Source organism: Podarcis cretensis (assembly GCF_951804945.1).
Source record: "Podarcis cretensis genome assembly, chromosome: 12".
Taxonomy (NCBI): domain Eukaryota; kingdom Metazoa; phylum Chordata; class Lepidosauria; order Squamata; family Lacertidae; genus Podarcis; species Podarcis cretensis.
In genome coordinates this window covers 24,569,481-24,596,585 of record NC_137181.1, presented here as the reverse complement: position 1 = coordinate 24,596,585, position 27,105 = coordinate 24,569,481, and the positions used below count along the sequence as shown (strand labels likewise).

Here is a 27,105-nt window from a genome sequence, read left to right as displayed (position 1 = left end):
CTCCGCAGGAAACACTGAGGCTGGGCTCCCTGATTTTTTCAAACAATAGCTAGCTTCTTGCAAAGCTTATGTTAAGGAATAGAGTGCAACTGTTTAAGCAAAAGTAAAACAACCCAGCATTACTGTAATATATGTGTTGCACAGGCTAGGCCTATTAACATTTAGTCATAAATGCAGGACCTAGTCATTGCCTCCTTTTTCTTGCTGACTTACATTTCACTCATGGTGAAACAGATGCTTTAATTCAATGCCAGGCTGCCTCCACTCATGCCTTCTCTTAATAGCATCTGTCAACCTTGTTTCACCCTCCCATCTACATACAGCCCTGTTGACAGTAAAGTAAGTCATTAATGCAAATGAAAACACATGGTAAGTAGGTCCTTGGTGGAGGAAGGCAATCACTGCACTCCTACTGTCCTGAATTTCAGTGATGACTCCAACCTGTATCAGATCTGAAAAACTAAAGGCAAGGGAGGACAGATGGAGGCTATGTTGTAAAGCCAACTACACTGGAAAACGTTTACCTAGCATGCAACTTAAGGCAGATTTTTGCAAGAGTTTGTACAAACTTTTGCAAACAATTGTACTCTTGCAAATAAATATGTACCTCCCTTGTTCTCTTAAACCAAATGTTTTTTGATACAAGAATATGTGAACCACACTGCTATGTTTTAATACTTGTAAGAAATCCTATGGATTCAAGCGAATGTTTAGTGCTGGAAGCAACTGTGTGTATGTGTGCACACGCTATAGAAATGCAGCAGCCTCTGATGCTCAGGCAAACAGGAAACCTCTTGCTGTCTCTCACACAATGCCCTCAAGAGTGGTTTGTGGAAGTTGTAACCTCCTCTACACTGAAGTCAATGACTCAAGTTCACATTAACTTCAGAAATAAATTTAGTTAGATCTTCTAGCAGAAAAACTTACAGCTTTGCGCAGCAAAAGCCAATTGTGCCCAAGCCCAATTAAGATTAACGAACAGAACTTAAATTCAAGATGACAATAATAAAAAAATATTTATACCCCGCCCATCTGGCTGGGTTTCCCCAGCCACTCTGGGTGCCTCCCAATAGAATATTAATAATAAAGCAATAAAACATCAAACATTAAAAACTTCCCTAAACAGGGCTGCCTTCAGATGTCTTCTAAAAGTCAGATAGTTGTTTATTTCCTTACACAGTTCCACCTGATTTATCTGTTGCTGAGTTTTCCCGTTTCAGACAGGATTTGTATGATCACATTTGAATCTCCCCTCTCATATACACAAGACTTACTGTATCTACATGCCAGGACACAACGTTCCAGGCTACTTTTTTATGTGTACATAAAGCAGGGGAAGATCTAGATATTTCAGTCCCTTGCTACAGTACAAAACTCAATTACCAAGTTTCATTCCATTGCTCTCAGTGAAACTTGTTTATGGTATAGAAAACTAGCACCAAATTGATTCAGTCAGGCTTTCTACTTGATGGTGATTTTCCTCAGCAAGCTGAAACTTCCCTCCCGTGTCATAGTCTTGTTGCTGAGCAAAAACATGCAGAGCTCAGTGCAGTGGGAAACAAGCCAACCCAAAGGGTCTCTGAGGTGTACTTGCCTGGAGGCAGAGTCGGCATCCAGTCAGGTCCAGTCCTAGGGTGGGGCAAACAGCAATCCATGTGGTCAGACAGTCCAGGGGTCAAAGAATCTGATGAGCAGGTGGCCAAGGGTCAAGACGAGCAGGGAGCAGCAAGTTGGGCCCACAAACTACAAACGTTACCAGCATCTCACTGCTGCTGGAAACTCTGCTTAAGAAGGCTGAAAGCCAGCTGGTTCTCATCAGGGCCTTCTCCTCCTGATCAGCTGCAGGTGGAGCCACTCTGCCTTCTTCCCCTTCAGGCTGCTGTTCAGCAGGTGAAGCTGACTCCTGGCCCATGACACGCTGTGATTCCTATGATGACTGCCCCAATGCTGTTTTTTCCTAAGCTTAATAGCATTGGGCAGGGGGCAATTTCCATCAAAATTGGGGAAGATAGTGGGAAGGTTTAAAGCTTCCCCTACTATCCCTGTTGTGCTGCTAAGCTGACTGGGGAACAGCTGAGAGTGGTGTAAAGGGCTGGAATGCAAAATAAGTTATTTTTAAAAAGATGGATCCCTTCTTCCTGCTGCTAATCAGTTGATCAATAGGAGGATCTGTTGTGGGCCTTGATTAATCAGTGGACCAACAGAAGGGCAGAGGAGATGGATTGTACTCTTGCAAACAAGAGATAAGACTATGCATACTGACCAGAGAATGTGCTTGCTGCCTGCAGAACGTACAAAACAAAGGTCAGATATATCCCCCCTCCCAATGACTCTTGGAGATTATACATAATGACCAGAGGATGTACAGGATTCTGTAGATATATGTGCATTTCCCAAGTTCCTCTGGAGACTATGCATATTGCCTGTAAAATGTGCACTATTCATGGATGAATTATGTGTACATTCTCCCTGATGCCTGGTGCATCTGTACACTGGCCAGTTATGCACATTAACCACTCAACATTCCCCATTCCATATATATTACATCATTCTAAACTGCTTGGTGGCATTTGTTCTAGTAAGTGGTATATAATTAAAAAATAATAATAATTACTGCTGGAATTGAGTATCCACTTGTTGGTTCCTGAAATTCAGTGGAATACCCAAATCTATAAATCACAAACATATTACAATAGAAGCATTTCTAGGATGCAAAGGCTATTTAAAATAAAAATAAAAATGAGACAATATAAAAGCAATGTGAATGCTAAGATTCTGAGTTGCCACTCCTTCTAGGGCCAAAGATGATGGTGACGCTTGAAGGAATTTTTGGTCTGTTAGCTTAATAGTATTTCTTTACATCAGTCTCAGAATAAAATATGGGACAGCTGATCTTGGAGTTCACAAATCTGCATTCTCCGGAAACAGAATGTTAGAATGCTGCTAGAAAGTCAAGATACAAGGAAAATAGGATTAGGCCTTGAAAGATATCTGCTTAGAAGACATGGATTAATAATTTAAAGCACCAAGATGTACAATATCACTTAAAAGATTAATATTGTTTTGTAAGAAATGCCATTTAATAATATAAAATTGTTTTTCAAAAACAGCAATTTGAGAGTTCGGATAAGGTTTTACAACATGTGACAGTGTATTTAATTACTGATAAAATACTTTGAAAGCAGATTTTCTACTGTACATAACTGCAGCTTTTTTTCTAAAAAAATAAATAAATCTTTTAGACAAACTGAAAAACAAGCATGTTTCTAGAATCAGTGACCTACTGCTAATATAAAACCAAATGGAGCTTTACAAATTGAAGCTGCCCCTTCCCTCAGACTTGTTTCTCCAACCTGTGGATCTCTCCCAAAGGAAACAGCTGGCAGATTTTGCTGCTGCTATGGCAACTGTGTCGTCAGTCCGTTGGCTTGGCAACATTGCAGCAGCATGAAGGTAGAGTTCAGAATGCTCCAAATGTTAACAGAAAGGGTGCTTTTTATGTTGACTTCTAAAGCCATGATTTTCACGGTACTTTTATAAATTTTGCAATAAAAAATCCTATGCAGTCCTTATTTGCCATGCTTATCAAATCTTCGTATCTGAATTCTTGCAGTGAATTAAAATCCATTCCCTGCAAAACTGCTTCAGATGGATCAAACCTCTGCAGCTTTTTCAACTGCTCAGGTGACAGCCCAGCTCCCATCATGCCTTCTCCTCCAATATGGGGCTCCTTTTAGAGAGGAAAATAAAACAAATGGGCTTAATTGCTCTGCAGTTCATTATTTATTTACCCAAAAATGAAAGCCAGTATTCACAAGGGTCAGTGCCTCTAAATCTACCACCGTAGGCACATCCTTGGAATACTTTTACTGCAATCTAAACTGTCCTGGAGTTTGCCTTGCTACATTCCTCTGGAAGGAAATATATTTGTAGAAAGGCTGAGACTAAGGAGACAGCAGAATAACACCGAAAATAATTTGCTCATTATCAGTTAACACTGATGAAATTTACACTAACAAAACACCACTTTTTTAAAAAATGAACATCATATGCAATCTAATTTATGCTTGAGTTGCCATGTTGTGTCAGCAGCAAATCAGTGATGGAAGGCTGAACATGGATGCGCAGGTGTTACAGTACTGAAAATATTGAGATAATCACACTATTTTGCTACCCAACAGGGGTGGGCTTTCCCAGGACCCGAGGGCAAGTAAAACCTGATACTACTGACCAGAACGTGTTGAGACTCAAGCTGCAATCGTATGCATACTTACGTGGGAATAAGTCTCACTGAATTCAGTGGGCCTCACTTCTGAATAGATCTGTATAGGATTGTACTGTAACAGTGGGTGGAGCTTCACTTAATAGTCACTGTTGCATATACTTGTACACCCCAAAAACCTTGCAGGGTGGCCAGGAAGGATGGAAGATAATAATAATAATAATAATAATAATAATAATAATAATAATTTATTATTTGTACCCCGCCCATCTGGCTGGGTTTCCCCAGCCACTCTGGGCGGCTTCCATAAAAACCAAAAATACACTAAAATATCAGAGATTAAAAACTTCTCTGAACAGATCCTTGAGATCCTTGAGAATGGTCAGCGGCAGGACCTCAGGGCTCTAGCATCAAGCTCCAACAGACCCAAAGGCCTGTGATCTTTCCCTGCCACTGTCTATTGCTGGGAGGAGTCCAAGTCCCTGGGTAATAGAGAGAGAGGCAGCTCCCCCTTTAGCTTTGTGTTCAAGGAAGGATGCTTCTTTGTAAAATACATAAAAGGAATGAGGGGGGGGCAGCCTATGAGAGTCTTTTTCTGGCTCCAGCACATGGTGCCAATGAGATACACACAAAAATAGCAGATTTTTGCATAATCAGGCAGATCATATATATAACAGATTTAGGGACCTCGTAAATGGAAACCCTGATTTATGTGTGCTTCTTTTACATGTCTCCTTCCTCAGAGAAACGTAGTAGGACACTTAATGCTGTTAAAGGTTTAACCAAAGAAAGCCTCATACAAAACAGTTCGGTTCATCAAGTGCTTCTTCTCGTCTTTACATCTAAGGATGGCATTGAATCACTTTAATACGTTATGCACTGGAATTTCAAATGTAACAAACAACCATAACAGTGCATCAGCATTTTCTGTAGACATGCAATAAGACAAGCATGATTACAAAAAATACACAAAACCCACTATCAAATTAGAGGCTGTCTCAGCCATTTAATCCTGCAAGATTAAAACCTAATCCCTTTAGCCACTGTTAGTGAAGGTCTGGGAGAAGCGAAGTGCAACTAATTAAACTCAAAGTCACACAATTATCTGATGCCTTCTGAATACACAACTTTTCAGAGTTTTGTGTCATATCTGATGCAGTGTTTTGGTAGGCATGTATTACAAACGTATTAGATACTAACATTTACATTAGTTAATGATTCCCAAACAGCTGCCAACTCATAAAGCACTGGCACAGCCTGCTGAACCCTGCACAGGGTAGGGCAACAGAGTCATAGAAGCTCATCCACACAGATGTTTCCCCAGCCCAGCAGGATCAGCAGAGTGCCCAGACTCAGATAAGTCAATGCAGGCGTATTCTGTGTCCATCTGCTCCTCCTCCCTGTGCCCTTTGTAAGGGGGAAACAAATGCTCAGAGACAGAAAAATGTTGAGCAGGCCACATGGTGCTGCGGGTTCTGGCCGCCTTGGCAACCTCTGTCAGCTCATAGGACTCGATGATTCTGTACCAGCAGGTGTAAAGCACTTGAGGTGCAGCTTGCACTACGATCAGGGAAGCTACCTCACTGGGGAAAGACCTCTTAACTGTTGGCGGGATCTTAGAAATCACTTTTAGCATGAGCACTGGGACAGACACGGGGACAGGCAATGACCATTCTTAAGAAGGCATGGAAGGCTAAGGTTTGGGGAGAGGTCTCCAATCAAGTCTCTGCTTCCCTGTCTGATGAACTGGAAGCTTTGGGAAGCAATGGCTGGTTTTGTGTGCATGTCAGGGAGGGTGGGGAAACCTAAAAGTATAAAATAATCATAGAACTGCACAGTTGAAGGGACAACAAGTGTCATCTAGTCCAACCTCCTACAATGCAGGAATCTTTTGCCCAATGTGATGCTGAAATCCACAACCCTGAGTTGTGTGTTCTCTACCGACTGAGCTATCCTGAGTACAAGAATGCCAAAGCTTTGGGGCTCCCCCCACCCGCTGAGGATGCTGTGCATGTTCTGGGTGGAGTGTGTGTATTTGGGCACATTGAGGTGTTTCAGAATATGGAATGCTTCGTTAATTTCTGTGTCATCCTTTTGCAGGGGCCATGCTAATCTTCTCTGTATCATTCCAATTTCAGTCTATGTGCTGCCGAAGTAGCCACAGCAGAGTGAGCATAGGAAGCTGAGCAGAGCTCAGAGTGGCAGCAAGTAAAAGACAGGGTTGTTGTTTTTAACTGTCAGCAAGCATGTAATGTCATATCCTAGTGAGAAAGATGCAATTTTTTAAAAACAACAACAACAACAACAACAACAACAACAACAACATGTTCTTACCTGTGACTGAAGCTGAAGGCATGGAAAGGTCTCCAATGCCCAGGCAACTTGCTCCTCATTTTCAGAAAGCGTAATTGTGCAGGTACTGTATACCAGGATTCCCCCTGGCTTCAGCAGCTGCACTGCCTAAGGAAACAATACTCCCATTTTTAGGATACCAGCATTTCTCAAGCAAACTTACTTTTAGAATGCAGAATTACACAGTCCATATTCATTTTGAAAGGACCAAGGACAACTTCTCATGATGTTGTTTCAAGCTGCCTTTGTGTTGTGAGCCTTGTGTGTGTACCAGTGTGTACTGTCCTCCGCTGCACTGCCTCCCCTGTACCCTGCAGACAAATATTATAGGCAACTAGCCTAGAGTGGCAAGTTAACAAGCAAGGGTCAATCTATGTGGCCAGTACACATGGTTGATAAAAATCTAACAATTAAGATCTTACACCTTTGATGTTTTCAGTCCCGCAAAGACACAATATATTTTAGCAGATATTATCAGAAGGTAAACAAACACTTCCAAAGTTGCCTCTCCTTTAGGAAAAGTGGAATGCATATACAAAAGCTGGCCTTGTTAAAACAAACATTTGAAGGGTTCTAGGACACGACTGAAACTTCCCTTCTTTTTGGCTCAGCAGATTCCAATACACAAGGGAACACAGCTGAATAAATCATGATTGTTGATGTTCCCAACCTCCATCTGAGCACAGCAGTGATATTAAAGATGTCTTGGGACAAGGCAAATAGGGCACAAAGCCATCTTCCCACTAGATTCGCTAACTTTGTCAATTTGACAGAAATGAACCCTCCTTACTTATGTCAATACAAGAGCTTAGTATCTGAGATGGATTTCGGTAGCCAGGGTTACACTTTCAGTGGATTTGAAATTTTATCAATGGTGTCATTCTGTTTGATGTTTGAGGGTGGGGGACTATTCTATGCACATTTAAGCAATATCATGCCCAAGCCCTACAGATGGGGCAGACTAGCAAGCCAAACAGATAAGTAAACTACGCCCTAGGAATTCTCAAACATCTCTGACTATACTGAAGAAATTATGTACTACCCTTTTTATTTTAAAAGGGAAAGGGTTAGAAAAGACATCTCTTGTCAACTGAATCTTTACCAACAAAGGTGAATGCCTGTGCTAAATTTAACTAGATCTATTTATGTTCAACAGATACTGTCTTCCAGCTTTAGAATTGATTGGCTTTCTGTATGGTTTGCCTCCACATCACCATAGGCTCTGCCGCCAGGATAACAACAATGTGTTTTAGATAGGGAGCTTGATTTAGCCTTGTTACACATCTATTCCAATGTTGCTATTGGTTCGAGAACAATGGAGCTCAGCGCAACTCCAACCAGCTGAACTTTTGCAAGTGCCATGAACTGGGTGTGCTCAAGAAAGGATGGCCAAGTGCCAACTTCTACAGTGTAACCGTGTGCACTTCCCTTGCCTCCCTTGTACTAATAAGAGCTAACGGGTCAATTCCTTTTCCTTTTCCTTTTTTTTTTTTTTGCAGAGGGATCATAGCTCGCAGATATGCAGGCAACCCCAATAATTTATTGTAGAACCCTACAGAACTATGAATCACTCCCATTCCCCACCTCCAAGGAACTGGATTGAATTTAAAAGATACATTAAGAAGCTGCCATTTAAAAGTACAAAATCCACAGAGTGGGTTTCAAGTACTTGGAAGGGGCTTGGGCTGGCTAGTAAGCTGGAGTTCCTTGGAGAAACTTGATGAAGGGAAGCCAGGATTGCAGACTAAGATTATGCAATGGATGGAAGCTTTTCTTTTAATCCAGTATATAAAGACAAAGCAGAGGAAGCCTTTGAGGTGCTTCGAATGAGGAGTAGGGCTGTACAACATTGTTGGATACCTGCATTGAAATAACGTCTTGGAAAATGTCTCAACAAGGCAATATACCTGTGAACAAAAGGTGGAGACTCGACAGCTTCCCAGGAGGTAGCTCAGAAGAACACATACTTTACAGGCACCTTGTCTCTTGCTTTGTTTGCTCTCTCCCTCCTTCCTCCTAACCATAAAGCTTCACTTAGAGCTCAGCTAATAACGCAGAGCCTCCAAACAATCCAGGAGAAACCCCCCACGGCTAGACAACCAAAGATCCAGCCCCAAAGTAAACAAAGAACTGGAAAACACTTCTTTCTTCCCTCACACTCACCCCCACTGGTGAAAAAAAGAGAGGAAATTTTTGTTTTATTTTCCAGTGGTGTTTGTGTTGGTGGTTCCCCCTAAAGAGCTTTCCTCCATATTAAAAAAGGGAAAGATTGTGGGATGAGGGCTTTTAGTGGGAGGCCTTCTGTGGAAGGGGGATGGAGAAGAGAAGATTTAGCTGGCTTCCTTATGCTGAAATGGAAGGTTGGGATACTGTGTGAGAATGATGGGGAGGGTGTTTTTCAATAAGCAGTGCAAGCAACTGCGGGTCTAATCACAAGCAAGCCCTACTGAATTCAATTAAGCTTACTCCCAGGAAAGTAGAAGTTAGTTTAGTTGAGCTCAGTGGGGCTTATGCATGCATAGATTCCACTCAAACATCTGAGTGGGGAAGCAGATGCAACTTGACTAGTAAATCACTTGAACTCTTAAATTAGTTGAAAATATATTAAATATATTATATGGAAGTTATTATATATATTATATGGAAGTTTATTTAATATTTTTATTAAATCTACTTCTTCCTTAGATTTTAAGTCCCTCCTCAAGGCCCTCGGCTGCTGTGAGGAAACACGGCGCACCCTCTGTCACTGCGGGGAGGCCCAGCAAGGCCCTCCACCGCTGCAGATATATATCGTGATATATTGAGATATCATCATATTTAGCTAGTGATATATTGTGATGTTGAAACCAGATATCTCCAGCCCTAATGAGAAGCCAGTAATGAATGTAAGAATTCTCAATGAAGCACTGCTTAAAAGCAAGAATGTGTTTGAAGTGATGATCCAAGGGTCAGGTTACTTATTCTTTGGTAGTTTTTACGGCAAAATACATACCACTCTGAAGAGCTTGCGCTGCAAGGGCTGGTAAGAAGTCACTTCCTTTAAAGACCAGGAATACACCATATTTGGTCTCTGCCCCATGCCACTACAGGGAGCATCGAGAAGTATTCTGTCAAATGATTCTGGTAAAAATGGAGGTCCTTCTGCAAAGAGGAACATGATCAGTTAAAAAAACTATAGCCAATTTATGTTGCATACTTAACTTTGCTATTGTTTGGGGAAATGTCACAAAAGAAATTATTTAAATAGCATGAGCTTGACGTCAGCTTAACACAGCTAAATTGGTATAAGCTGCAAATACAGTCATACTGGCCTTGGTTTCAAAGTCTTTATAACTGCTGATAAATCACCATTATGTTTGGATATAGAAAGCAAAATGTCCTTTCCCTCCTACTTTCTGACTGAAAGATCTGAGTCACATTCTGTTGCTGCACATGACAGTTTCCTCAAATTTGTATTGCTGATGTTGAGTGAAGACTGAATTTGTGTGCTGAGAACCACCAAAAAGAAACCTGAGCTGCCAACTGCTACCTCACTTGCACTTATGAAAGATGCCCCAAATTACCAGCCATTTATAAATTATATAGCGTTTTTGAGGTTTAAAGGATCTGGATAAAATGGCAAGTCAATATTAACCAACATCCAAATTACACTAAAGCAATAGTAGTCCTAGTCACAACAGGGTCTTAAGGATTACCATAAAAATCCTGATCCTCCTCAGAAAACACAGCTACAACAAGAACACCGAAATGAAAAATAATATTACCTTGCCCATCCTCTCCTTTGCCAATGGCAAGTGCCTTAGTACCATCATAACAAAATGCTTTAATGCAATTCAACTTCAGTAACGCAGCATTTTGCTTTATCTTTTTCACTTTTTCTGCAATCTTGTCCAGGGCAATTACTTCTCCCTGAAAAACATGTTGGAAATCAAAAGAGTAGGAATTTATTACTTATTTGTTTCATAAACTCCTATATACCACTCAGTTGTAAAAAAGGAAAAGGAAAAGGAAAACGAAAAACCCTCAAATTAGTTTACAAAAAGTTAAAACAGTAAACTGAGGAAAAACTTCACGACTATACTTTGAAATATACAAGTTAAAATACTATAAAACAGATTAAAATCACCTCAACTTTCTTAGCATCTGAGTGGGCTTGTCTAAAGAGGAATGTTTTTAGCAGGCACTGAAAAGAGTACAGTGGTACCTTGGGTTACATACGCTTCAGGTTACAGACTCTGCTAACCCAGAAATAGTACCTCAGGTTAAGAACTTTGCTTCAGGCTGAGAACAGAAATCATGCTCCGGTGATGCGGCAGCAGCAGGAGGCCCCATTAGCTAAAGTGGTGCTTCAGGTTAAGAACAGTTCCAGGTTAAGAACGGACCTCCGGAATGAATTAAGTACTTAACCTGAGGTACCACTGTACAGTGAAAGTGCCTGCTTGATATCAATAGGCAGGGAGTTCCAAAGGGTTCTTACAAAAGCCCAATGGGTATTATGTGGCACCTGCAGCAATGCCAATTCCACCAACTGAAGCAGTCAGCTGTTGCCCTGCCAACTCCTATCAGCCCCCACTGGCATGGGAGATGGTGTAGTCCAGCAACATCTAGAGGGCCACAGGTTTCTCATTCTTTCTTTAACCACTGCTCTGCTTGACCAAGCAGTTACCATTCAATCTGCACATTACACATAAAGACTTCTTTGTACGGGAATGGCATATTCCAGGAGAACATTGTATAATGTAGTCAGCTCCAGCCTCTTCCAATTGCTTAAATCTTGCAATTGTTGCTTTTGTTTTGTTTTTTATAACAGCCTCTTAAGGTATCTTTTAAATAGTACAAACTGCTAACTAAAATGTTTATGGGACACGCTGACTTAGCAAACATGTGTCCATTAAAACTAAATCAAATTGATGGAAACAAACACCACCACACATAAACACTTTCCAGTACGAAAATGGTTGTTTCTTTAAAACTTCCAGGCTGTACCTCATGCCAGCAATTTCTCCATAATGAAAAACTGAACAGTTCAGTAAGCAAAATATGATTATGTCAAGGAGGCTGTCACATATCACAAACTGCATGGCTCCTCTGTACACAACACATGGCTGGCCGTAACAAAGTTTCCCTGCTAAAGAATGCACAGGTCACAACTGGAAGCACATCATGCTACAGCCCACTTGAACTTCCCAACCTACTTGACCTTTTATATACAATCCCTTTTCAGTTGAAATATGATTCATCTAAATGCATACCACCTTATTCCAAATTTCTCAAAGGGGTACTTTTTGTTTCATACATACTAAAACTTACTCAAACAATTTCTTGCAAGATAAAATGTCTCGTAAATTTTCTATGTACTTAGTACTCTTTGCCCTATGTTTCCTCCAGCCAAAATATAAGCATTTTAGTAGACTACTAGAGCTGAATGGCATGTAAAAATACAGTGGTACCTTGGGTTACATATGCTTCAGGTTACAGACTCTGCTAACCCAGAAATAGTACCTCAGGTTAAGAATTTTGCTCCAGGGTGAGAACAGAAATCGTGCTCCAGCGGTGCGGTGGCAACAGGAGGCCCCATTAGCTAAAGTGGTGCTTCAGGTTAAGAACAGTTTCAGGTTAAGAACGGACCTCCGGAAAGAATTAAATACTTAACCTGAGGTACCACTATACACTAATTTAACATGCAGCCATGCAAAATTCTGTAAAACTGCAATATGGACTTCCATATTTCCTGCTCAGATTCTTAATTTATTGAATACCGAAAAGCTGAACACTTCAGTGAGCATGATACAACTACGTCAAGAAGGCTTCTTTGGGACCCCATAAGAAGCCAAAAGTCAGAGCACAAATGGTAAAAAGGCAGAAAGCAAGCTTTTTGACTGCTGCACTAGGGGACAGCTCCTCTCCTTGAACCCTGTTTCCTTGCACCTCAAGCTAGCACATCTATTTTATTTGATGGTTTGATGAGCAGGCCCATAGTGAGTGTGCCAGGATGTAGCAATCTTAGAGGCCATGTCCCACCCATCCGGTTCAGGGAACCACCCACTGACAGCAGCTTAGTTTTGTCTGGATTAAGCTCCAATTTGATGGCTGTCAACCAATCCACTACAAAGGCGAGACATCAGTCTAGTTCAGGCATGTCCAACCGGCTGGCTACCAGCCTACTGCTGGGTTTCCTTGGTTGATCCTGGTCGTTCGTGGGATCCTGATGGCCCCTCCCCCCACCAAAGAAAAAACCTCAACAACATTGGCTCATCCTCACCCCCAAAACCTCAACAACTCTGGTCAATCCTCCCCCCAAAAATCTCAACAACTTTGATGAAGCCTCTGGTCAATCCAATGGGTAGATTACTTCCAGTTTTTTTAATAGTGGGAGTAGATCGCAGTCTCTTGGAAGTTAGACGTGCCTGGTCTAGTACATCCACTGCCACATCTGCAGATGTAAAATGGAAATGGAGCAGTGGACCATTGGGATACCTTCCCTATGTCTGGGCAAAAGACTGTCTGAAATATCAGGGCATTTCAGGTTGATTGGGCGCACAAAAAGAGCTGCTCTTCATCTGCTGATAAAGTAGGATGCTGCCCCAGGTTCCCTGGGCATAAAAAACGGAATACAGGGGTCTCCTCAGCATGGGCCAACTCCAGCTGTGCTGTCTGTGAATCTCCAAAGTATGTTCTATTTGTGGAAAAGTGTAAATCCTGGATATTGAAGAGAATGCTCGCCCAGCATTATGCAGTAAATGATGCAACTATAGGAGCCCCACCTCCTCCTTAGTCTCTAGGGATGTGTGTAATTTCCAGATAGAGGTGATGACCTTTGTCAATCAGGCTAGATAGGTCAATTCTGCTCAGAGAAACAATATAGTCTTCTGAGAAGTTCCTCAGTCCTCTCAGATGCCCTGAGAGTGTATGGCTAAAGAGTAGCGTATACATTTCTTTAAAATGAAACAAATAAGTCCTGAATACCAATGAGAAAGTGTGAAAAGGGGTGGCCCAACTGTCAGAAGCAAAGAGAGATGACTGGAGATGGGGGAAATTGAAAGAGAATGAAGGGAAGAGGTTCTGTGCTCCCCAAGTTAGGAAAGACGGGTGCCTCTAAGAGATCTAAAGTCCCTTCCTTTTCTTTACAAGCAGAAATTGTCCCTTTAGATTAGCTCCTGCCAATTTCCAAAAGGCACAAGATGTTAAACTACTCCATGCAATTTAATAACTCAAAAGTCACAGAATATAGCAGATCCTAAAGCACTCATGATTAACTCATTATTTGATCTTATTGAAAATGGTGGGCAAAGTGTCATGTTGACAGTTTGGTTACTCAGTACTCTCATTTGAATCACTTTGTTTTTACACAATGAAAAGTACTGAAGTTTAAATTTATTTTAAAAACCAAGCTTCTACACTAAAAATAGCCCAAATTAATTTGTATTAGTTCTTGCAAGACTTTTCTACTTATTTTTTTTCAATCTATCACATGTCCACCGAAAGGAAATCTATTTGTTCGAAATATGTTGTGATAGGTAAGCCAGAAAGATTTATCTCTGGTTCAGCAATTCTGCTATGCTGCAAAAATCAGCCAGTAAATCAGCAGTGTGTTCAAATATTAATGGTGTGCTACTTTGAGTTATCTGTGGATCTCAGCAAACGAGTGAAACAAGCCATGCTAATGAAGCACAGGTCAAACTTTCCTCACTGAGACAGAAAATGCTCAGTGACTTCACTTACCTCATCACACATTAATGTTGCAAGATGGGTTGTTTTCCCCCCGGGAGCAGCGCACATGTCCAAAATTCTCTGTCCTGGCTGAGGATTTAAAACATAACTCACAACGGAAGAGGGCAAATTCTAGTGATGGAAGAGAAAAAAACTAGATTTGCTTCAATGATGACCAACACAGGAATATCTTACTTAAAACTAATTCTATTGTTTGTTTCCTCCACTAAAAAGCAAAATTGTGCGTGTGTGTGTGTTCTAATTCTGTAAGCAGTGTTCAAAACATTCACAGCATGATTGATTGTAGCAACTATAAACATGAGAAAGGAATACCTATTTTGACAGAAAATGGTATTTCTTAGAAGCCAATACATTATAATCAACCAAACTGATTGAGGCAGCAATCCTAAACACTTACTAGGGGGGTCATTCCACGCTAAATCACCTTTTAATACTCAACCGTGCTCTTACATCTCAGATTTTGTTCAAAATCTTTTATGTGTACATACTTACAAGATAACCTCAAATTAATTTTTTAAGATTTTATGGTCCAGGATTTTATGGTCCAATTTTTAAAGATTTTATGGGCGCAGGAGAAAAATGTCGATTTTCGCATGATTTAGGCTAATGCAATTTCTGCGTCAGTTTAGAAAAAACCTCTTGTTCTGCTTATTTTTCAACCAACTGGGCTTATTTTGGTATCAAAATCAAGCTAACTTTGGTCTCTTTCAAAATAAGATATAAACATGGTATTAAGTGCCACAGAAAACGGACACTGACCAAAGTGAATGTTATTCATTTTCTACCTTGGTAGGTTTGATAAGCCATAGCACGTAATCCACAACCAACACATGCATCATACTTTTTTTGTAGAATGGGCTAACCATGAACTTGCTATGTTTTAAAAATAAGAAGGGTGTATTTGTGGTTATAACATATTTTAAAAATTAAGTTTTATTAATTATTTAATAAAAACAAAATATGTCTTGGAACCCTTGTTCATTTTATTGTGTGAAACACTTCTGCATAGCTATTTTGTTTCCTATGTTATATGGTCAATGGTGCTGTTTTGATTTAATTTAAATTAATTTGAGGTTATCTCATAGGTAATCTACACATGAAAAATTTTTGAACAAAATCTGAGACGTGAGAGCACATGGCACCAGGTGATTTGACGTGGAATGATCCAGGGAGGCTTGTGGAACGTATTTAAAAATCTTTAATTCCAAAACAAAGTGTTTTGATTCTTGTGTTTGGGGAAAACTCTAGCAAACTTGTAAACTTGCACTGTGTTAAGATTTATTTAAAAGTATGTATTACATCTCACTACTTCATTGTATCTCCTAGATAAATGTCAAAAACAGAACTTAAAAGGTTTCTGCTTAATGGGATACACTTCTGCCCATCCTACTGAACATGTGCAAAGGGCAAGGTTTATTTAGAGCCCTTGTACAGGAAAGACGCAGGTGGCGCTGTGGGTTAAAGCCTCAGCGCCTAGGACTTGCCGATCGAAAGGTCGGCGGTTCGAATCCCTGCGGCGGGGTGCGGTCCCAGCGCCTGCCAACCTAGCAGTTCGAAAGCACCTCCGGGTGCAAGTAGATAAATAGGGACCGCTTACCAGCGGGAAGGTAAACGGCGTTTCCGTGTGCGGCTCTGGCTCTGGCCAGAGCAGCGATGTCACGCTGGCCACGTGACCCGGAAGTGTCTCCGGACAGCGCTGGCCCTTGGCCTCTTAAGTGAGATGGGCGCACAACCCCAGAGTCTGTCAAGACTGGCCCGTACGGGCAGGGGTACCTTTACCTTTTACCTTACAGGAAAGAGACCCATGCATGCAGCTACCAACCAATGACAGTGCTTAGTGCCTATGAATGCCTGGATCTAAAGAGTCCATAGGAGCAGCACAGTGCACAGCTGAACTGCAGTGTAAGACTCTACACTTCCAGCAGCCCAGTCCCCCAAGTATGTGACAAGATGCTTGAAGGTTTCACTTCCCATGGCATAGAAGTGAGGACACACAAAATGGGGCTTCAACCCCAGTACAAGCTGCAGCAAAGCACTTCCTCTGGGGCAAGGGCAAAGTAAGTCACCAAGTCACCAAATGTATAAGATAACAAAACGTGTCTAATTTTACATTAATTGTGTGTTTACATTTGTATCCCAAATTGTCCTACAGATTTGGACCATTTACTTTTTAAATGCACTTCAATTTACTGCAAATCGCTTTTTTACACACACAACCTACTTGTGTCATCCCTTCAAAAACATCAAGACAATACGTGTTTACCTGGGATTAAGCTCAAGCAAGTTATACTTCCAAGTAGAAATGCACAGGATTGCACAGCCAATAGATTATATATTACATATTTAAAGACTGACTGTTATATATACACAGCTAAGTCACATATATAAACACAAATAACTGCATTAATTCTCCATTAAAACATATATACAGAAGAAACTGCTGGTGCCTACAGGCAAAAACACATATTACCTAATAACATACATGGTGAAAACATTAATCAATAATATTGGCTTAATGGTACACAACATTAACAACACAGTGTTCATCAATATATTTTTTCCACACTCTCAGTAATCAGGCAGTATCTGTTTCTCAGCTACATGAGCTTACATGTATATGCTGAAGTGTTCTTGCATTATAAATCAATTGGTGAAGCATGGAAAATAGGATACACAGGGGGCTGGTACGAGATGATTTGATGACACTTTCAGCCAAATTATGTGTATTGTGTATGATTTGACCAGGAGGTATAAAACTCTGTCTGAGATGGTCATCTGTGATCACTTATTCATATACATTCAACTTCTCACCGAATGCTACAAGTGATGAGCATACATGTGTCCCTTAAATCTTCTAGTTAAGAAGTAGTGCAAAGCTGCAGCAGAGCAAGCTTACATGCTTTTGCTTCCAATACGGGAGAAAAGTCAACAAATGTTTTGGAGGAGGAGTGAAACACTGGTTTATGTTCTATAGTTGAAATAACACTGGAAATGTGGATGGTGGAAATCTGCAGCCACAAAGTGCAATGATAGATAAAACAGAAGGTAATTTCTTGTTTCATGACAGGTTAAATTTGTCTTCAAACAAAACAAAATGCAAATTCAATCGACAACACCTACACACACAGGCATTTCTTGGGAAATGTAACAAAATCAAACCAAGGTTTCTTATTGCAGAGCTTTCCTTATTGGAAACAATATATAAATAAAGACTCTGCTTTGGATGCACTGACCACTTTAGATCAACAAGATGAAACAACATAGATCTGCAGAGTTGTGTGTCAGCTCAGGGACTGGATTCAAGGTTTATGTTGAAATGAAATGCCCTCCAAACTTTGTCACTTTGTTCACAACCTGTGAAATGGGAGGTGGGGGACAACTTACCAGAGGCATCAATCATGCTCCACACTGCGGACAGGCACCATTTTTCTTCAATGCAAATTCAAATTCTTCCCTAGCAGATGCAAAACTGAGGCTAAAACAGAAAGGGTGGGAGCAGGAACCAATGCTTCCTGACCCACCCACCCCCTTTGGTATTTGCTGAGAGGAAGCATGGAAGAAAACTTCACCTAGCAGGAGCTGGGACTGTCAACACAATGCTATTAGGACCCATTGGCTAACAGCACAATCACCACCACCTGGATCATATGAGCATGCGTTAGTGGCATAAAATGTGAGAGAAGTACGATTTTTGTAAAACTTTTGTTCTCTCGAAGCCATTTCAAAGCCAACGCACTTCTCAAAAGAAGTTTTGGATCACCTCTTGTTCAGACCCATTGAAGTCCACTAAAACCCTATTACGTCTAAACTGAACTATAGATGAAGCTGTCCATATCATTTATTGATATCTTGCCAAAGGTAATAAAAAAAAACAAAATTAGGTAACATTTCATTTCACAGCACAGTGAAAACAGTCCACGCCTAGCATGTCAGATATAAAATACTTACAGAGCTATTTTAATTGAATTTCCCCCCAAATTACTTATTTGCTTAGATGTGAAGTCCAACTGTGTTCAATGGGGCTTAGAATGCAATAGAAAGGGTTGTGACCTCAGAATTCAGAAAGCTAGTGTTATTTTTAATATGACTTACCTGCAGAAAAAGATAACTCGATAACATTTTGTCAAATGAAGGACTAAGGTAAATTGGTTCTGTCATTTTTATTCCCATCCCTCTGAAAGGCACAATGCACAATGTAAGAAAAAAAAAAATCCTGATCTGAATTTCTAAAACTGTATTATACTAATAATCTTTTAATAAAAGATCCAACACTTCAACATAATATTGGCCAAAATTAAACAGATTCTGATCTGACTTTCATAAACACAACTAAGAAGGGAAAATTGAAAATTTGCAAGATATACAGTGGAACCTTGGGTTGCGAACGTGATCCATGCGGGAGGCACATTTGCAACCCCCAGCGCCACGTCTGCGCACGTCACAATGCAACGCTTCTGTGCATGCGCAAAGCACAATTTAGCGCTTCTGCATGAGCGCTGAAACCCGGAAGTAACCCGTTCTGGTATTTCCAGGTTTGGTGCAGTGCGCAACCCAAAAATGCGTAACCATCTGTAACCCGAGGTACTACTGTACTATAAACTCAGCATAAACTTCTAACTTTCTCTCTCTGTAATCTTGGTTTAATGTTTAGTTGCCTCTCTTGTATGTGGACTAGTTGTCATCTGATTTCAAAGCTAATGTGGTGGTTCAGTTCCTAGGATAAAAATGTAAAGGTGGTCTCAAATTATTGCAGTTATACACCCTGACTTACAAAGACAAAAATTTGGAAGATGACACCACTCAGCGGCTTCATGTGGAGGTTAAAGAGAATTGTAAAGTTGGAAGGGACCACAAAGGTCACTAGCCCAACCCCCTGCAATGCTGGAAGCTTTCTGCCCAAGGTGGGACTTGAATCCATGACTCTGAGATTAAGGGTCTCATGCTCTACCAACTGAGCAGTAGCTGTGTTCTGTTAGAAACTGAGCACTACTAGGACTTGTTTCTTCTTGATTCCCAATGTATTTCTTATCAATAAAAAATTCAGTGGCGTGAGCAAATTTTTCTTCTGAAAGTGTGGCCCAGAGAAAAAAATTTGAGAACCACTGCCCTAGAAGGTGATGGCTGGGAGATGATACTCAACCCCACGCAGTTTCCAGTGTGGAGTGCACAGGCCTCAATCTTTTTACCCATTCTATGGTCCTTTATAATATGATCATGGGACATCCAGAAAGTATAACACATACATATTATTCTCAAACTTTATTACAATTTCTGACTTACTTCAGTGGGCCAGTAGAATTAAAGATTTCATTTCGGCTCAGTTCAGAAATCCCATTTCCGATGAAAACTTTGCTTCCGAGAAATTCTTTGGCCCCTCTTTTACACTTCCCTTCAATATCAGAGTATACTGAAACAGTATCTCCAGCTTTCATGACTAAGGAAAGAAAGGGAGAACATTTCAAATAATATTTTATTTGGCACAAGAACTCACTAGGGACTTCAAGTAGGCCACATACTTGAGCCCCGACTATTTACAAGACTCTGTTCAGGTCAAGAGTAGCTCTGGAACAACTTCAGTAATGGCTATTCCGCATGCATACTTGGCAACTTCTTCTGTAACTTTTTAAAGCATCTAATCTACAAGGAAGAATAGTTAATACTCAAGTTACTAAAGCTTAGGGACCACAGAGTCTGAGGCAGGGAATGAAATAGATGCAATGGTAAATGTCTGGTTTCCTGATTTTGTCCTTTCTTACCAAAACCATAGGACAGGATAATCAAGTTTGTTAGGAAATGCATTTCTTAACAAATTCTTTAAATACTGATTACATAACTTATAAACTTCCTCAACTGGAACATGACTTTCTTATAGTGCAAATCTGCCAATTTAGTAGTAGCACCTACTCTTTTACAGAATCCTTTTAACAGAATTTCAGAACAAAGGATGGTAGGGAAGTAAGACAATGGCTGCAACTTGCATTCAATCTTACATTCACAAACTACAGTTCTAAACAGTCTAGTGTTGGATATTTGAAGAGATATTAACACTTAAAAAGGGTAGCTGCTATCAACTACAAAGTATTATTTTCCATCAGTCTTACAAGATAAGGAAGCGTGAAGGGGGGTGTTACTACATACATTTTGAAGCAGATATGATTCCTGGAGCATAGACGTGTGCTCCTCGAAGCACCGCATTCCCACACTGTGCACCAACAATAACTTCATTTGTCAACTTTTGTACCTCCTTTCTGCTGGGGGCAGGGGAAGGAGAGAGTTAAGAAAAACCAATCGGCACAATTATAATTCACATCTGCTGTTCTCTGCTGCCTTTCTAATACCACTACTATCCACCTTTTTGGCGAGCTGCAGTACCTGCTGCAGCCGTAGAGTTAGTTGGCCAAGATGGATTGCATTGCAAGGAAGGCTGAAATCCTAACTCCACTTTTCAGGAAGACACACCAATGAATTTGATGTGATTTACCTCCGAGCAGACATGGGGCTCATCGAGACTTCCTTTTGCAGCACAGGTCCATGCTTCAAAGCTCTGTGTCCAAGCACTATAACATAAAAAAACCCCCAAAAAACCAACCCGCTGAATCAGAGCAAACAGCAATACACGGAGAACCCAAATCACTGCCTGTTCTGATTCAGTGTTATGGAGTGGGTTTTCCTGGGGAAAGCGGCAGTGCTTGGATGTAGGAGTTTTAAAGCATGGACCTGTGCTTAGCGAAGGAGGGGCAAAAGGTAAATGTGGATGAGCCCATAGTTAGGCTTCTGCTGCAAAACATTATCTATTTTACAATGACCAATATGCCAGTTCTAAATATTTGCTCTAGCACATATGTTTTCATGCTCCAAATCAGTCTATGAGCCATCAGAAGATGAAATACAGATAAACTCCATTAACATTAAAATTCTAAAATACACAGACCTGGGCCCAATAACAGGAATAAGTAAGATGTCAGGAAGTTTTGGATGCCGAAGAACCGGAACAGTAAGACTTGTGTACTGCTACATATGGAAGAATAAAAAAGTATATTTCTTAGTTTTGGTTAATGAAAAGGACCTGAGTGTTTTATAGCCATTTTATTCATTGACATTATTTATTGTCATTATTTACTTACTAGGTTTCTTACCATCCTTCATCATGTTGTTTCAGGGCAAGTTAAACAATTTAAAACAGATTTTTTTAAAGAAAAAAATTACACTAATATTTCCATTAGACAGAAATGTTTAAGGTCACAATACATTATGGACTCTCTAATATAGCCATAGTGCTAATGAATCAAGATAGTTACAGCAGTGATGGAGTTTACTTCAGAATTCAAAACTGACGGCCAAATACAGAGTTGTTGTTTTTAGTTACTCTTCCTTATACAGGTATGACCAACCCATCCATTTCTATTATTATTAGTGACTACAGAAAAAGTGTGCTGCCTTGCATCTTCGTTCATGGGTGCACTTAGAAACTGGCACAGATCCAAATCAAACACAGAGAAAAAGAAAAACCTGCAGACTGAACGTGAAGGAAATCATGTTTGCATTTCCCCCCTTAATTTCCTGCTTCCCTGCATGAAAAGCTCCCTGCTCATTAAAAGCTGGCATGGCAAGAGAAGCTTTAGCATGGGCTCCATACTAATGTGACCCTGCTTTTGCCATGCATAAGCTGCCTCTAAATTCCAAACAATCAAACTACTTATTTGCAGGAGGACAGGGGGCACTTGGATCTTCCTAGGCAGGAAAAATATTACAGCATTTCATAATGTCCTGCTACACAAATCTACTAATGTGAATCTAAGTTGCACCACTTTTAGTGAATTAACTGATGGCAAGACAAGTAGTAAGGAGACACTACACAGACCTTGTGGATCTCTTCAGAAAGCAGACCTCTTACATCTTCCACAGATGCCAGGTGGGTGTTCACTCGAACAGTTGTGAAAGCTGGTGGATGGGATAAATTATTTAACAGAGATTCGTATTTCCGTTCGGCTTCCACTGCACCCAAAGCAGTTAGGAGCTTAAAAAAGAGAAGAAAATACATTAGGTCTGCAAAAATAGTGGCTTATACTATAATCCCAGGAGTACAGAATTGCTGATTCAAACTCAAGGCACAAGCCAGTTAAGCCACAGTATATCAGGTTTGGATAGAATCACACTAAACTATGGTTTAGATAGGTGCAAGTCTAGCCTCTTTCCAGGTGTATACACTCTGCCCCCCCTTACCTTCTCAAAGTGGTAGAAGTTCAGAAATTTCCACTTTTACCTATGGTTACTGTGGTTAACATTAACCACAGTTGGTTTAACTAAGCAAGCTTCAGAAACCATGGTTTGAAGTTTGCTTGTTTAGAACCAACCAGAATTAGGGTTAATCACAATTTGTTGGTATGTATGGATGACATGACAATCCGTGGTTAACCAAAAGCAGAAGCCTCCAAACTCCTTCCCTCCGTCATGTTGGAAGAGGAAAGGGTATGCAAGCCTAGGAGGACACTTGACTTGTTCAGGTACTGTGTAACAAAAATTAAGCATGATACCTCTTACAGGCTGCATTAGGGTAAAATGGCAATCCTAAACATGTGTACTAAGATAAAAGTAAATCCATGTAGGATTTGCTATAAATTAAACTACAAATTCTTAACCAACTGATGAGCAACAGCCTAAATGGGGAAGAATTTAATGGGAATAAGCAAGCATGATTATCTTCTGTTTTGTTCAAAAAATCTATTTTGTTAAGATTGTTACCCACCACGATCTTCTGTGGATGGGATGAATGATTTAAAAAAGCATTTATTGTGAATATATTTTTTTGCCAAAAAGATTAACCAAACTTCCCTTTGTGCTGCACTGGGAGGGTGGATTCAGCAGAAGTATACCTCCACTGAGCCCTGCCAGTCTCTGCCCGCAGAGTGGCATGGAGCTCTCTCTCTTCTGTCAACCAAATGTGAAGGAAAATGTAAGTGCCACCAACAGAATCTCTGCTGGAGGACAGTCCTCAAAGGAAAATTCCAGGGAGGGCCTGAGCTGACCTAGGATCCACTGGATCCCAAACCAGCCCAACTGTCATCACGGTAATCCACGTGCTGCCTCCACCCACATTGCATTCCAGCTGGCGTGTGCAACAGGGCTTCATTAGTGGCTCCGTTAAGCTCCGTCAAACAGTGGCGGGGGTCAGAAATCCACCCCAAATCTTTTAACTCAGACATACCAAAATAAGAGAGAAAGTGTGCCTCATTAAATTTTAAAAAATTAATACAGTGGTACCTTGGGTTACATATGCTTCAGGTTACAGACTCCGCTAACCCAGAAATAGTGCTTCAGGTTAAGAACTTTGCTTCAGGATGAGAACAGAAATCGTGCTCCAGCGGCGCGGTGGCAGCAGGAGGCCCCATTAGCTAAAGTAGTGCTTCAGGTTAAGAACAGTTTCAGGTTAAGTACGGACCTCCGGAACAAATTAAGTACTTAACCCGAGGTACCACTGTAAATGACAGGTCTCATCTGAGCAGCTACCTTAGTTGGAACTAAAAGTATTCCTGACAGCAGCCATCACACACACACACACACACACACACACACTTGTGTACCTCTTCCAAACATCTCCTTCCTTGGACTCGCTTTACGGTATTTACCTCATCGTTTTTAAACGTAGCCCTCAGGTACTCTTCAACCTTTGCCCTCAATGAGATTTTGGGGAAAACAGACATAGTCTTTACTGTCTCCTATTCTTTTTGGAACACATCTGGAGAAAGAAAATCATTTTCACATGAACAATTCAAAACCAAACAAATTCAGATTAAAAAGCTTCATTTGTAATCTTTTTCTCCTACATTGTCATAGAATATGAAAAAAAATTAAGGCAAGACATAAGTAGACATCGTCAATTCACCAACTTTAACATTCAGCCAAACAGTGCCATTCCCAAAGTGAATGATGGTTTATAGCAGTAATAAGCTGCATTTTGTCTGCTATATGTTGCATCTGGTTGTATCATAAATTATGTAATGTAATGATTGAAGCAATAATTTAATATTCTATGAGAATGAGTGGCACTAAATAAGCTAAATGGTCCTGTACAACAGTTAGTATGAAGGAAGCATGAGGAACAAGGCCAAGATTCCAAGCCCATTTTTAAAAATGGCCTGCCAATAATCTTATCATTGCATCCATCTTTTTCCCTCTTGGATTGGCATGGAAATACTCGGGGGGGCCAGAGTCGTCCAAGAGTGAGCAGTTACTAATCGCGAACTTTTTCGGCTGTGTCCACATTTCCATTTACTGTAGCGCACTCGCTGGATTTAAATTGCTGGATTTTTCACCTGTGTTCACATGACATTACCCAAAACGCCTAGACACCCTGCACTTTACTGGGAAATGCCGCTGCTCGATTTGCTTCACGCAAATTTGAGCCCCTAATTCGCCTCTAGTCGGTGCAAAACAGGCGTGGCGACATTATAATCCGATTTGAAACTGGGAGGGGGGGCGGCTTTGGAGTACATGTTAAATTCGGTCCCGTGTCTACTTCGCCTCACACTTCTTTCCACCCGTTTTAAAAGGGGTGTGCGTGTGTCCTCGAGGGAGGCCATTTGCAAAGGGCTCCCTTTTCCCCTCAGGAGCCGAAAAGCAGAGCCCGCCTCCGTCGCGGCTGCCTCGGATGGGGCGCCATCTGCTGCCGGGCGCCGAGAGCGACCCCGGCGGGGATTGAACACCGGGACGTGGCTTCCCCTCTTCTCCCCGGGCTGGGGCTGAGGCACCGGGGTCCCCCATGGCCGTCATCCTCCCGCGCCCCTTTGCCTACCCCAGCGCCTGAGCAATGCCGCGCCCAGCCTTCGGCCGCCCTCCTGCCCTCATCCGGGGAGGCGATAGGAAATGCCGCCCCGTCCTAGCCCAGCTCCGCCTCCCTCCCTCCCCCTACTTGGAGAGCCCCCTCCCCAGCACGAAACTGCAGTTATTTAGGGTTCCTCGGGAGTAAGCTCCGTTCAGGGCAATGGAGCTTTCGCACCAGAACGTGGGCGCCCACGGGGGAGGACGTGGTTACCAGGCGGAGAGAGGAACGAGGGAGGCAGCAGCCAAAGACTGCTACATGTGATATCCAGAGAAGATGAATCCCAGGGTAATGGCCCTATCCCATGCGCATTTACTTGAGAGTAAAACCCACTGAACACAGTGGGATTTACTTGCAAATAAACATGCATAAACTTGTGCTGTCAACAATATTGATAATCTATATAGTTATTACACCTGTTAATGCCTCTATAATCATCCTGATTCTTTTAACACTTGGTGAAGAGAGAAATAATCACATTTCCCTTCTACTATAAGCTTTCTGGGGTTATTCTTAAATGAAGTGGTTGGCAAGGAAAAATAGGTTAAAAAGATACTTCCTGAATGCTAAGATCCAAGTTTGAGGCAAGTGCTCTTTGATGAGATTTAAAATCAAAAAGCATGCAGCAAAGTAAAGCGTTGAAATAAACCCATTTAAAATATGCCCTTGTGAGTTCCTTCCAACGTTTCCCTTTGCCCTCAGCATAGAAAAATCTACACATTTAGGAATGGTTTACTTACAAACTCTCCAAAGGTCAGGTTCATGTGATTTCCCATACATCAGTCAGAAAACACAGGCTGTACAACTTGGCTTAGTTACAGTGGTGAATGTTCCTAAATTATTGGTACAGGAACACAACAGTGGCTTGTAAGAGCCATGCAGCTAAGATGTAGCAACTACCTTAGCCTCTTCACACACTAAGTTTCTCTGGTAGACAGAAGCAAACAAAGGCATTGATTACCCCCCACCCCATGCATTAATTAAACTTAACCATGTTAGTTATATGAGGCTGGTTATCCCATAATTCTCTAATTGCAGATTGATTATTGTCTACATGTGTACTTAGAAGCAAGTTACACTATAAAAGCTCAAATGTCTTCCTCCGCAGGATGCCAATTATTAGGACCTAGCAGACTCTATTAAACCTTATTACTACTGTGGCTTCAGCATCTTTCGACATGGCTACCTACACTTTTTCTACATAATCAAACATGCTGACTTCAAAGTGCTGAGTTGGGCGTGGCGTGGGCAGGGGAGTTTACTTGCACAACTTCGTGGAGACAAACCTCGTGGACACTCAGTAGTTTACAATCCGAACTTTTTTTAAAAAATAAAATTGAAAATAGCCTTTGACCTCCACTATTCTCCATGCGAGTATCTTCGCATTTCTCTTGTGATACTACTCTAATCTGCATCGAAAGTCATTAGTGAAAATCGACTTTAAGTCACGGCTGCGCGATATTTGTATCATTCCATATATAAAAATCTAACTCCGTGTGGAAAAACCCGGCTGTCCCTGTCAGGAACCTTCTGAAAGAGGGAAACTATTCACCACGGGCGTGGGAAAAGAACGCCTCCATCACGTCCGGAGCGGAGGGTGACGTCACTCTCGCGGCCCCGCCCTGCCCCTTCCTCGTCCAAAGGGAAGCGGCGAAAGACCGCAACGATACTAGTCACTTCCGGCGCCTTGCTGAACCAATGCCAACAGAAAAGGCCTGGCTCTCGCGCCCCTCATATGGCGCCGCCCGAAAGAAAACAGGAAATGCACGTAATGTCCGGGCGGGCGTATCAGCTTTCACCGTTTTTTAAGCCCGAGCAGTTGAAATCACTGATCATGACTAAGTCACGCCCATTCCCTGCTCTGAGCAATTAAAAAAAAAAAAAATCCACCCCGCCCCACAAGGGAGGGTGCGCGTGAGAGGGAAACTGCCACCCTAATCCCAGTTTCGGCCTTTCGTCAGCGGCAGTCGTGGAACGTGCG

General features: G+C 41.4%; 1 protein-coding gene across 12 annotated transcripts; it reads right to left on the bottom strand.

The window, feature by feature from the left end:
- Positions 1-601: 601 nt before the first annotated feature.
- On the bottom strand, positions 602-26,971 carry NSUN6 (NOP2/Sun RNA methyltransferase 6). Of its 12 annotated transcripts, XM_079948344.1 has the most exons (14): positions 26,677-26,970; positions 25,865-25,957; positions 23,932-24,041; positions 22,167-22,322; positions 21,237-21,316; positions 20,444-20,556; positions 19,586-19,739; positions 18,398-18,479; positions 14,297-14,416; positions 10,339-10,483; positions 9,567-9,715; positions 6,557-6,682; positions 4,275-4,322; positions 3,059-3,730 (listed from the first exon to the last, which is right to left on the bottom strand). In XM_079948344.1, exons 3-14 carry the CDS (start codon positions 24,004-24,006, stop codon positions 3,524-3,526), a joined length of 1,455 nt encoding a protein of 484 aa, XP_079804470.1. In that variant the 5' UTR covers positions 24,007-24,041; positions 25,865-25,957; positions 26,677-26,970; the 3' UTR covers positions 3,059-3,523. The 12 variants fall into 12 exon arrangements, with proteins under 12 accessions (XP_079804466.1, XP_079804470.1, XP_079804473.1 ...); XM_079948340.1 differs by lacking the exons at positions 3,059-3,730; positions 25,865-25,957; positions 26,677-26,970 and adding exons at positions 602-2,940; positions 25,098-25,206; XM_079948347.1 differs by lacking the exon at positions 25,865-25,957 and having other exon boundaries at positions 26,677-26,971.
- Between the last annotated feature and the right edge of the window lie 134 nt (positions 26,972-27,105).

Excerpts from the sequence above, each read along its gene's own strand:
- NSUN6 (XM_079948347.1), bottom strand. The coding sequence starts at position 24,006 with ATGTCTGTTTTCCCCAAAATCTCATTGAGGGCAAAGGTTGAAGAGTAC. Across the intron at positions 18,480-19,585 it reads AATTCTACTGGCCCACTGAA|AGGGATGGGAATAAAAATGA; the intron begins GTAAGTCAGAAA and ends TGTGCCTTTCAG. Across the intron at positions 4,323-6,556 it reads GCCTTCAGCTTCAGTCACAG|ATCTATTCAGAAGTGAGGCC; the intron begins GTAAGAACATGT and ends AATCCTATACAG.